This window comes from Rhynchophorus ferrugineus, unplaced genomic scaffold, assembly GCF_030347505.1.
Source record: "Rhynchophorus ferrugineus isolate W39M unplaced genomic scaffold, kcgeb_rfMv2 rfM7, whole genome shotgun sequence".
NCBI classification, from domain to species: domain Eukaryota; kingdom Metazoa; phylum Arthropoda; class Insecta; order Coleoptera; family Curculionidae; genus Rhynchophorus; species Rhynchophorus ferrugineus.
The window spans coordinates 32,458,943-32,472,281 of NW_027472586.1; the positions used below are offsets into that span (position 1 = coordinate 32,458,943).

The 13,339-nt window shown below is 33.9% G+C and overlaps 1 protein-coding gene across 2 annotated transcripts in view; it reads right to left on the reverse strand.

Annotated features, from left to right (window-relative positions):
• Positions 1-13,339, reverse strand: part of LOC143199582 (uncharacterized) — a 105,004-nt gene that overhangs the window by 16,974 nt on the left and 74,691 nt on the right. For both annotated transcript variants that reach the window (XR_013006501.1, XM_076409504.1), the window contains exons 10-11: positions 11,136-11,292; positions 5,467-5,707 (exon numbers count right to left, since the gene is read on the reverse strand). Coding sequence is in view for 1 of the 2 variants with exons in the window: in XM_076409504.1 (XP_076265619.1) it covers positions 5,467-5,707; positions 11,136-11,292 (398 nt within the window). In the remaining variant the exon portion in view is untranslated. The remainder of the gene's footprint in view (positions 1-5,466; positions 5,708-11,135; positions 11,293-13,339) is intronic.

The window sequence follows — 13,339 nt, forward strand, 5'->3', positions numbered from 1 at the left end:
CCATAATAAAATAATTTCCATATCATCGGATTCATCGGACATTCCCGAAGCTGTCGTACTTCCATGGGTACGGCAGCACTTCGGCGACGCGAAATGAATGTTCCAACAGAACTCCGCTCCGGTTCATAAGCCAAAAGGAACCCAAGACTGGTGCTAAACCCATTGTCCGAACTCCATCATGCCGACAGTTTGGCCTCCCTACTCGCCGGATCTCGACCCAGTAGTCATACAGCATGTGATCCATTTTAAAGGACGCAACCTGTACTACACACCACAAAAGTTTGGAGTCGCTGAAGCAATCGCTGCGTCGTAAATGGGACAGAAGACCTGCGGCCCATTGCAGAAATTTTCTAATCAGGGTTAAACCTGCATATAGCCGCTGGAGGAGGCCACTTCGAAACCGGCTAAGTTATTGCTAAAAGTCCATGTTATTCTTATTCATTATTTTTTTGATTTCTCTGATTTAACTTTAACAAAATTTTGAACAAAAGAAAGATCACTTAAATCTTATCACTTAAAATGTTTCATGCAGTTTTTTGGGACAACATACATATACAAATATAATATATATATATATATATATATATATATATATATATATATATATATATATATATATATATATATATATATATATATATATTCTTGTTTAATTTTAAAAAGTTAGACCCAAAACAAAACATATTTCAATTTGTTTTCTCCTCCATCTATTCCTAAACAAATTCAGACTAATTTTGGCGTCAACAGGATATTAACATCGAAGTTTAATCTGGTTCGTTCGTTTACAAAACAAAATATCAAAAACCAAGACGGCGAGGGCTTTGTTGGACGAGAATGAACAAAAGTATCTTCGACTCCGGCTTTCAGAAAAGGATTACGCGTTACTAAAACACAGTTTTAGATTATGACCAAATTGAAATTATTTGCGGTATATGATTGTGTTGGTGTGAAATAATACGAAATCGTCTATTCATATTTATGTACGCTTAATGCTTCTGGTGAATATCTGTATTGTACAGGGCCTGTCTAAGAGCTTTATATACCGAATTATTTTCTCCAGTGAACTAAAAAAGCTAGCGGACTGCGGCATATATTGAAGAATAACAGGTCAATTGAAAAGTCCTCGGTCTACCATAGTAAAACATATTTTTTTGCTAAATTAGTTTTTTTATTCAACATAATTCCCTTCAAAGGTAATACACTGATTATAGCACCCTTCCAACTTTTCGATACCATTTTTGTAATACTATTTGTCATTTGATTCAAAATAGGCCTCAGTTTCGGCGATCATCTGAGAACAAAAAATCGCTGGGGGCCAGATCTAGAGAATATGGTAGATGAGGAAGCAATTGGAAGCCCAATTCATGTATTTTTTCAAAAAGCAATATTTTATCAACACGCGATATTCCTTTATATCTATTTTTTCACAACAACAAAAGTTGCTTAACTCAAAATGCTATAATTCACAAACTAATGATCCGACAGCTGTCATATTTATACATGAATCTTTTGAGGGTTAGGGCTAAGTAAAAAGCATATGGATTTAATTCTAGTAGCGCCATCTATATGTCAGGCCGTGGACTTTTCAATTGACCTGTCATAAAGGCTCCTAGCTAAAGAACAAAAAGAATGCTCAGCATTTAAGGAGCGCTCATATAATTAACTACGTAAGACTTGAAAGGGTGGTAGGGGTTTGGAAAAATTACGATATACCGCAAAGAAGGACAGAAGCTTTAGGGAGCTATCACCCATGACCTCAGCTCGTATAAAGAGTGGTCATCAATCATTGCATCCCCAATGTGAAGGGGAGGATTGACAAAATTGCTAAAAATAAACCTTCAATTTGATGTTATACTGAAAAAAAACTCATTGACGTCCTTGAAAACATCACCAATGTAAAAGCAGTGCTGAATTCTAATCTTCAACTATTTTATTAAAATATAGTATTTCACTATATGTTCGTCAAAGTGAAGCTTGAAGTGGTGTTATTTGAAGATGTTGTAGGGGATAAACATATACCGAGAGGTCACAAGGAGTAATTGAGGAATTTTAAGTCGCTGGTCAACGATAAATTATCCTAGAAAAAATCTAGAAACTTTAGAGGCTCAACTTCATTGTGCTTATTTCTAATATATCTAACACACAGCTTATTTCGTTACATATTCTAGATTTCATATAAACTGATAAAGGCGGCAAATAATCATATAACAGTAGAACATTTATTGTGTTTCTCTCTAAATTATAAATCTTATTAACGAAACATGAAATCCTATCCTATCCGTACAATGTATTTTATTCAAAGTATTGTCCATAGATACCCGCTACTTCTTTCCATTTTTTTGCAGTTTTGGAACATGTGGTCGGGCATTGTCATGGTGAAGAACAACATTGTTATGTCTTTCGCACATTGTTTGACTCAAACTCATCAATTATAGTCGATAGCAATCCCCATTGATAGTTTCAATTGATTTTAACAGTTCACAGTTTACCTCACCGAGCTCCAGAGAAACCATGGATATTCGGTTGATGTTTATACATGACCTGATGGCTCCTTCTTGAGTTTTATATATCAATACCTCCCAATCATCGTCTTCAAGATTTTTTTACTGAAAATGCGGAAACCAGTATTCACATGTTGAAATCGATAGAACACGACTGCCATGAGCTTCACACAGCATTCGATGACTTTCTTCTTCAAACTGGCGTAAAAAAGTAAAACTTCACGTAAATGTGATTTACTCGACACAAATTCAGATAATTTTGTTCGCACTTCCACGAAATGACACGTATGTTACTGAAATAATTGATTTAAAACTAAATAATGAGACCTAACATTTAAAATGAAAGTAGTTAGATAGCTTATCTCGCCAAAGGATAACGAATTAAATATCTCGAAAGAGTCAAATTTGTTTCTATGTAATCTCTATATACATCTATATAGATATAAAGGTGTATAACCTATCTAATTAATGAATTATCTATGTTAACTAACTATCGAGTTATAAACAGAGACTGATATACATATAACTATAATGATAGGGAACAATCAAAGAGCGCGCAAGGCGACAAGCCGAGAAGATTAGGTGATATTTAGACCACTCGACGTTATGTAGATAAGGCAGCTTGAGTAAGTTTGACAGCTGCCTTAAATATATTAAAATTCTTCAGATATCTTACTATGACTTCATTAGCAGTTTGTGAGTGCAAAATGATTTGTCAAATTAATTTAAGTCCCAAGCTGGTGTTCTCTAAGGAGATATCCTCTCGATTGTTTTGCAACATACTAGTGGATGCAATTAAGCGAAAATCTTCTAAAAACTAACACGGTGCTCAGTATAATACTACTCATTAGACAGTTCAGACAGCCCATGTTAGACAGCTCAGAAAAACTATATTTAGTAAAAAAATCACTCTAAGATCGATACGTTCAGCAAAACACCTTAGGGCAATATAAAATTATATAATAATAGTAAATTAATTTTCAATATTGACATCTAAATAGCCCCTAATGTTTAGAAACTGTCCCCAATGCCGGAAAGAATTGATTGATTGATTATCGATGTTAGATTACAGTCTGCGACGCGTTTGCATTTTTTTGGAGACTGTTTACACAAAGCGTGGGAAGATTCAATAGAAAATGAAGAGATTGGAGCCCCGACACACGGAAACACACAACCGAAGAAGACAAAAGTTTAAATAGAGTATTAATTCAGATATAAATAGTTAAAAAATAGAGAAATACTTGATAAGCTAAATAATAAAAAATCGATATAAAGTGTCATTAAGTTTTAAAATAGAATAGGCATTTTCTGGAATATAATGGTATGCTTCAGATTCTCTATTCGGTTAAATATTGTCCTAATTGATAATAAGTTACTTCAGGTTGATAAAATGTAAGAAACAGACAAATAATCGATAAAAAGTTCTTCTTGGTAGACCATTCTCTTATGAAAAATAACTGAGAAAGTATAAGCAAGGAAGATGAACAAGAAGTTTTCAACAAGAACCGAAGATGAACAAGAAACTGGGACAGAGAATTTCTACAAGCCTTATAAATTAGAATTTATCGCAAGAAGATATTTAGTCATGGCGAGGAGCAGATGGTAATCAGTTGGTGCCAAGTCCGGACTAAAATGTGGATCTCATCTTGTCGCTATTGATACATATCTTGAGTTGTTTTGTCTCCTTCAAACTAGCCAGTTGTTCACTATGTAGGTTCAAGTTCTATGTAGATTTGAGCAGCTCAAAGTATATGATTTCTTGTCAAACCCACCAAATGCATAGAAAAAACTTACTGGTCATCGATTCTGGCTTGTTTAACGTTCACGCCGGCTCACAGGCTTCAGTTTTCGCGTCATATCATCAGTGATCCACACAGTGTAACTCGTGTTTTCCCATGTACCCCGCTTCATATCGCATCCGGCATTTTCCAAAAATTTAGCCGCTACTATTTCGCCATTAGCTGCAATGGCCTTTTTTTTATGATTTTATACACAATTTCCGCAATTGTCTTTCCACTGCGTGGTGAATCTAAGACATCGAAACTACCCGAATAGAATCAAAGAAACTGATGCAAGATATACCTTAGTGGTCTAATTTATTAGACCATTTAGCAGTTTTTTGTAATTTTTGTGACATGGCCTAGTAGCTAGACCCCTTATGGTGACTATAACCATAAACTTCAAGAAGACACAAGAAGAGATACGTAACGCACGTATTCCATCCGCGTGATGGGCTCCTAGCTGGAAGAGCCTTTCCCTCCCCGACATTCTGAACGAATCGGGATGCAAAAACGGGTTTCTTGAATCAGCCCTCTCAGCTCAAGACAAAGAACCGGAGGGAGGAGTTTCAGCAATAAAACACGATGTATTCATAGTGTGAATGAGTGTGAGACTCAAAATTAGCCAAAATACATCAGAATTAGAAACCAAGACTGGTTCAGTTTGGCTATTGAAATGTCATAATCATAAACTCTGTTGACATTTTCAGATGTCTTATTTCCATTTTCACTTCTATCGAAGAGAGACGATAAAACAAAGCGTATTTCTTCTTTGCTGGTGTCCATGTTTGACACGAGTTCAAATAAAACTGATCAGTCACAAATTCGACAAACAATTTTTTTAGCGCAAATTTACAGTCAATTTTCTAGTGTCATTTAGTGTAAACCGATGATACTTTTACAACTATTAGAAAAATAATGGATTCCTTTTTAAGTCAACTATATAGAAGGACTAAGGCACAAGATCGAAGGCAAGATATATAGCAAAAAGGCAAAAACGGGAAATTAAAACTTTATGTCAAAATAAATCAACGTGAGAAGTCGCATAAACCTCAATGATACGAAATAAATCCTCAAAATATTAGTATACTTCCTACAATAGAAATTTTATTTATATTACCCAATTATTCATACAATAAATATAGATAATGATATTAATTAATTAAAACTTAATTATTTAAACTTACTCTGGGAAGAAATGCTGGCGTTGCTTGTTATGCCTCCTCTTCTCCCATTCCTTACGGAGGCTCGCCAAATAGTCCTTCAGAGATCCACATGACGCCAGCTCCATTATCATAACATACGGTGAACTGATAGTCACGCACGCCAAAAACTGAATTACGTTCCTGTGCCCTCCAGCATTGGCGATTTTCTTCATCGTTTCGATTTCGAGAAGAAAGTCGTACAGCTCACCAGGGGGAGCATCTTCTGAAAAATATATAAACTAATCAATATACCGTCTATTATAATAGACGGGGTCCTCAAATGGCCCCAAATAGAGCACGGCAAAGTGTTTGTAATAAAAAAAACATCAATTTGACAGCTAGTGCTAGTAAAAATTGAGCTTTGTTGGCCAACGAAATTGTCGCATTTGGGGTTGATGGTATATTTTAACACCACTCTTTTTCTTCTACAGGGTTATTTGAAGCCAACTTATATAAAATTATATAATATATAAAATTATATAATAAATATACCAAACAAAAGAGAACATTTATCGATGTATCATTCCATACAAAATCTATGTACTTAAATATTCATTATAAATAGTACATTTCAAAAAAATCTTGCCTTCATTTTAGGGCACCTTATATAAGTTCAAAATATTCGTTTTGCCCTGATTAAGTGGCATGCAAGATCAAGTACTTTGGACACGAAATCAAATGATTAAATTATCTGAAAATAAGGCAGACGTGACACAAACTAGATTATTTGTATCAGTTCTTGATGATACTAGTGATTATGATAAAAGTACTGTAAGTGTTTGACTTAAAAATTTCGAGATAGTGATTTTCAAACGTCAGTACGACCACAAGCAAAACAGAAAAAGTTGTCAACGTAACAATAGCAATGGTAATTAAAAAGGTCACCAACAATAAGACGAAAAAAATTAAAAATAAATGAAAAAAGAAACAAAAAAATGTACTTAGACTTGAAAATATAATAAAAAATTCAAAAGGATGTTAATTTACTACAAACACAGACATACAACATGGGGCAAAAGTCCCGCTACTATTTTGACTGCCTACAACTTTGCTCATTTATATCGGCTAAATGGTGAGCGTGATTCGCTATGTATCCTTCGGCTCTTTTTAAGGCATTTTTCATGACATCCTGCAACATCTGAGGCTGAATTTCTTCAATTTCATTACTAATATTGTCTTTAAGATGTTGAAGCGTTTGGGGCTTATTCACATAAAATTTTGATTTTCAAAAACGCCAGAAGAAAAAGCCTGATGCTATTAAATCCGGAGATCTGGCTGACCATGTTAAATCGGCACTTCGCGAATGCTCTTCAATTTCAGATACAGGAAAATTTCGAATCATGTCTTGGTACCATTCAGCACTAACAGTAACTGTAACCTTGGCCATTTTCAATAAAATAGGAACCAATGATATTTGCAGCATGAATGCCATACCATATAGTTGTTTTTAGTGGATGCAATGATGTATCATGAATTAATTGAGGATTCTGTGTTCCCCAAAACTGACGGTTCTGTTTATTGACGTGACCACTGAGAAGAAAATGGGCTTCATCGTTCATTATCAATTTATACGAAAAATCTTTAATTTCACCAGACAGCTTTAGGATTGCATTACTGTACTCAACTACTGTACAACTTACAACTTACTGTACAACATTTTCAAATCAGTTTTCAAAATTCGCCTTAAACTGCGTGCAGATATATGTAACTGGGAATCGCGTCTCCGAATTGATGTTTCTGGAGACTCTGCGACACTATCGCGCACCAGAGCCACATATTCAGCATTGCGAGACGTCGGTTGTCTTCCAGAGCGAGGCTTGTCTGCTGAAGTACCGTACTATTGAAAATTCGAATGTAAACGATAAATTGTGGTTTTATGAGGCACTGGACGATTAGGATATTTTTGAGACAATTTCCTCTGAGTGGCAACAATGGAACGATTATTTTTAATAAACATTGTCACTGTTTCTGCTCGTTCTTGTGGCGTTTATTTATCCATAATAAAATCTGGACGTCTACACAACACAGTGGTTAAAGCGAAACTGAGCTAAACGTCACATAACCAAGATGGCACTTTATCAAAATGGTAGCGGGACTTTTGCCCCACCTGTTGATATTGTATTATGTTTATCTATATTGTGCTACTAGTATATCATTGGCTATTTATATGGTTTAAAATGGGTTGAGTTAAATATTCCTTTTTTAAATAATATATATTTACTACAGAAAAAAATGTGTTATATTCCAAATATTGCCAATATATTGCTGAAAAATCATTTTAACACTTATTTTGGTAAAACCACTGTAAAAATTGTCAGACATCAATGCGAAAAATTAACCAAGTAGTTTTGAAGGCCTCTGTTGAAGTTTTCTCCATTTTTAAGAGATTCTTGGGAAATTGGAACAGCCATAGTTATCGGATGTTGCAAAATACGAGTTACTCATGCCACTTCTATTAATTTTTAATAGATCACTGATGTAATCTGATGGTTACAGTTAGCCAATTTTGTCTTTTTTTTTTTTAAATCGCCTGTATCAACCACTGATTTGGTCAGTTTCTAATTAATATTCAAGCGAACCCATCACTTAACATTACATTCCTTGAAGTCTGATGATGATATCACGATTCCACCAAAAACGCCACAAAATTTTTGACCAACCACCGCCTTTTCAGAAGTAAAAAATAAAAACTGGCAAGAATTATCTGAATTTGGAATCTTGAATGATAGTCCAAGTGGTGTAACTTTCTAGTACGTCAACTACTTTTATTTATTGGATGTTCTAAGGATTGCTACCATTCAAACTTGCTACAGTATTGCTTCATCATTCATTCATTTCAGATGATTGACTAAGTGTTCTGCTATGCAAAAACGAAATTACTCTATCCTCGCTTTTTTATCTATCAATTATTATCTATCAATTTACATATATATGAGAGCATTATGAAAGCCTTCTACCAGATTTATATCATACAATCTTGGAAATATTACCCATTGTTGTAACATGCACCCCGTCCAATAAAACAGCCAATACACGTCATCAAAATATATGACGCCAATGTTACCAAATCAAGTTTATATATAATTATTGTCACTAAAGTTTTGAAGAATTTTGCAGACATTTGGCAACATAGACCACCAGTACCAAGCCAAGTCGTAATTGAGCATATTTCATGATGCAGGTACATCAGAATAGAGCATCTAATCTTCACTGAAAATATGTTATGTCTATCTCTTATGGAATTTTATACCACTAGTGGCATCACTATCTCAAGCGTATTGAATGTTGAATTACAATATAATTGATGAGTCTCATATATGTTAGATGGGATTTAAATCAGTCCAAGGTCCACGTTCTTCTTTCAAGCACTGCAACAGTATTATTACTTCCGTTAGAGTTTGATATATCCTTACAAAAAAAATGTGTTGAAAAACGAAATATGCGCAGAATATTTCAAGATAGGAAACTCAATATTAAAAATTATATAGATGTATAATTAGACTTAAATTAAGGGTTTAACTACCTTGCAAATTTTTCCATATTTTATTGACTTAATCAGTTAGACTGATGATAGACATGAGGCAAACATAATCACGTGCTGTTTCAAATTAACAACAAATTAATTGATACCAATTTGCGAATTTTCAAGAAAAAGATGCTAGGTATATGTATATAAAATGTAATGTGTAACTTAACTGTTAAATTCGATAATTTTGAAATTTGTGTATATAAAATAACAGTTTTTCATTTAATATTATTAATGTATTTGATGTATAGTAACACATCATTCACTAATCAGGAACTTTCAAACCTGCATTTGCGACATTTATTGCTTTGGTTGTTTGATTTGAAGAAACCTGCTCTCGAAGCCAATCAGGCACTTTTAGAAAGTTCTGTAACTATAGTAGATTTTTGTAACAACGACTTAAAAGTGACTATTTGATGTCAAAATAGTGTGAGCACAATGAATTGCAAGACTTATTGGACGAATATAGGACTTAAAATGCGAAAAACAGTCAGATTGCTTAACAGTTGATGAATTACCCGTTTTCGACGTATACATACAATGGGATTCAAAATAAGAGAAAATGCCGCCGAAAAATTTGAGCCAGTTCAGTTCAGTACCCTTCTGTTTTTGTATATTTTTTTCGAAGAAAACTTCGCTTTCAAATAGGCATTAGCATCAGCAAATAATTCTTTATTCGAGTAAAATCTCTCTATAGCAAACAGCGAGTGACCACTAGGAACAAGGTTTAAGCTATAGCTCAATTTTCCATAAGTTGTTACACCAAAATCACTGTAACTATTGAAAAAATCGCCAGATTGCCAGGAAATTATATGTACCTGGTTCACGTCTTATTGAGTGAAGTTTCGCATTATATTATACACTCAACATTTAAATTAAATTTATAAAGTAATTTATCGAGAATAAGTCCAAAAAAGGTCAACTTTCTATTATGAATAGATATCTATATTTCATTACAAAAACAATTATTTATTTTATTACTAGCGACCCGCCCCAGCTTCGCACGGGTGCAATGCTGATACTAAATTAAATACACTACAGAAAAAATATGAACGTTGTATATAAAAACATAGCGGCCCGCTCCGACTTTGCAACTGCATAAAATATATATGCCTATGTCACTTAATGAAAACATGATTAAAATCGATCCAGTATTTTTGGTTCATTCATTACTGCCCTTGGCCTGCACGCATTAAATTTGGAGTAAAACAATTCCTCTTCCCCTATACTTACTATGAAGATTTCCTGCTATCTTTGGAATATCTAAATTCATACAATTTTTATTACATTACACATTTTTAAACGCAAATTTTAAATTTACAATATCTCCGAAAATATTTGTTTAATTTACATGCTGTAAGGAACCATATTGATCTATATTAATTGCACACTGTATTTAAGGTACTTAATTCGATAAGGATTAATGCCGTATTGCTTAAAATAGCTTCGTAAATAAGCCATTTTCTCACGTAAAAAGTAAACAATAAAAATGGTTAATGTGGGTTATCCCTAAAAGATAAACATATACCATCGCGGACTTTTTTGTAGACCTTTTTATGGTGTACAATACTGTAGTACATTAATTTGATCTAACTCATAGGGTTAGGCAGCGTTTTTGCTAATTGCTAAATAAGCCTAAAAAATAGGTTAATTTACGACATCACGTTAGAAACCTCTAAAATTAGCAATGTTGCCTTAGTATATTATGCATGTATTATACATATAAACCTTCCTCTTGAACCACTCTATCTATTGAAACCGCATCAAAATCCGTTGCGTAGTTTTAAAGATTTAAGCGCACATAGGGATATAGGGACAGAAAAGGCGACTTTGTTTTATACTATGTAGTGATTAAATATTTTATATAATGAAACTATGTTATCAAAAACACTTGATTTCTACCTATCTATATCTTCATATATCTAACGGCAAATTAACTAAGACTGATGCATTATGGTTTAAGACATCCTCAGCAACTAAGCTATATAAGCTAAATATATTCACTTTGCAAATAAAAACAGTTAGCATGATATTGCTTCGAACACAACAAGACCATGATCTAGATTAGATTGATTTAGTTATCAGAGACTGAACAACAACAAGAGAAAGCATATTGTTCACTTACCTATTGGTTTCTTTGCAGCAGCCACGGTATAACCAGCCTTACCATACAATTCATAGACTTCAGCTTTATATACCTTTCCAAAAGCACCACCACCAATTTCGTTTTTAAAAACGATTTTGTTGAGTGGTATCTCGTATTTGTCAAACTTTTCCTTATTCTGAAAATAATGAATGCATCAAAACGTTTTATTATAATCATATATTATATAAACTGTTTCAAAATATATCAAAAATCGGAAGCCTGATTGTAGGGAACTCACTGGCGTAACTAACAATTCAATTGAAAAGTTCCCGGCCTAACATAGATGGCGCTACTAGAATTACATCCATATATTTCTTGTTAGCCCTAACCCTCAAAAGGTGTGTGTATAAATTTGATAAAAAAATGTGTTTTACTATGATACGCCAGGGATTTTTCAATTGCTGCCGCCTCCTTTTATATTAGATGGTTAGGATGTTAGAACTTCATAAGAGTTCATTTGTGAAGACGTCATGTTCAGTGATACACTGATTACAGCGACCCTCCAACTTTTCGATACCATTTTTGTAGTACGATTTGTCCTTTGCTTCAAAATAGGCCTCAGTTTCGGCGATCACCTCTTCATTCGACGAAAATTTCTTCCCAGCGAGCATACTTTTGAGATCTCAGAACAAGAAAGAGACGCTGGGGGCCAGACCTGGAGAATACTGTGGATGAGGAAGCAATTCGAAGCCCAATTCATGGATTCTTGTCATAGTTTTCACTGACTTGTGACACGGTCCATTGTCTTGGTGAAGCACCACTTTCTTTTTCTTCAAATGCGGCTGTTTCTGAGCGATTTCGTCGTTCAAACGGTCCAATAACGCTATGTAATAGTCGCTGTTGATGGTCCTTTCTTTTTCAAGGTAGTCAATAAAAATTATTCCATGCGCATTCCAAAATACAGACGCCATAACCTTGCCAGCCGACTGTTGCATTTTCCCACGTTTTAGAGCGGGAACATCGTGTGCAGTCCACTCGGATGACTGTCGATTGAACTTCGGAGTGAAATCATGGAGCGATGTTTCATCCATTGTCACATATCGACACAAAAACTCGGATTCATTACGCTTAATAATCTTCATAAAACAAAAATTTATCAACACGCGAAATTCCTTCTTATCCATTTTTTCACAATAACAAAAGTTGCTTCACTCAAAATGTTATAATTCACAAACTAATGATCCGACAGCTGTCAAATTAGGGCTAACTAAAAAACATATGGATTTAATTCTATTAGAGCCATCTATGTGTCAGGCCGGGGACTTTTCAATTGACCTGTTACATAAAAGTTACCGAAAGTGGTTCCTTTTTGTAGCGTGTTTATCTTTGGTTATTTCCTTTGTGTGCATTGTAGGTTCATCATAATCGGAGTTATCGGAGTAGAAGAGATGTGAGTGTACAATAGCAATAGTGTTGCTTATGTATTTGAGAGTTTAGGTTTACCCCACCAACCCTAGAGACAGGATCTCGCGTGTTTCCTTCTTTTGATCCATTGCAAGTCTGTTATTGCACATGTATCTTACTACAATGTTTAATATGGCTATTATCCGTTGACTGTTATGATTATCCATTATTGGTATTGATTACTATTTTTATTCTGGGGATATTTATCTATCATTCTCTATTATAGTTATCCATTACGAGTACCATTACTTGTCAGTACTATTAGTTATGAGTATGATGATACTTCAGTTTAATTAATTACTCGTACTATTAACTGTCACTATCACTATATTTTGTTATGAACTGACATTTATAAGGAAGTATGTATCGTGATAATCACCGATTCGAAAATTGGCTGTCCATGTATGTGTTCATCTCGTTTTCACAACTGTCACCCGACCACCTCGACATCAAGATCTCGTTTTCTTAGAATTTGCTTTATTTATTTTTTCATTTATTGTATAAGTAGCTGTTATTTCATTTATTTTGATTTTTTTGTTTGTTTCTGTTGCTAAATTGTTTCATTTAAATATAATTTCTATTTTACGCTATGAGTTTGAATTTAGCCCTATATAGTTTTAATCAAAATTTTGTATAAACAACATTCAATTTTATATATCATGAATTATTAGATTTCTGTCATTAAGAACCTCATTTATATCGATATTAAGTGTAATTGATTGCCGTTAGTCTAGATATTGATAATAATTTTGACTGATAATCGATTGTTTACCGAAGGT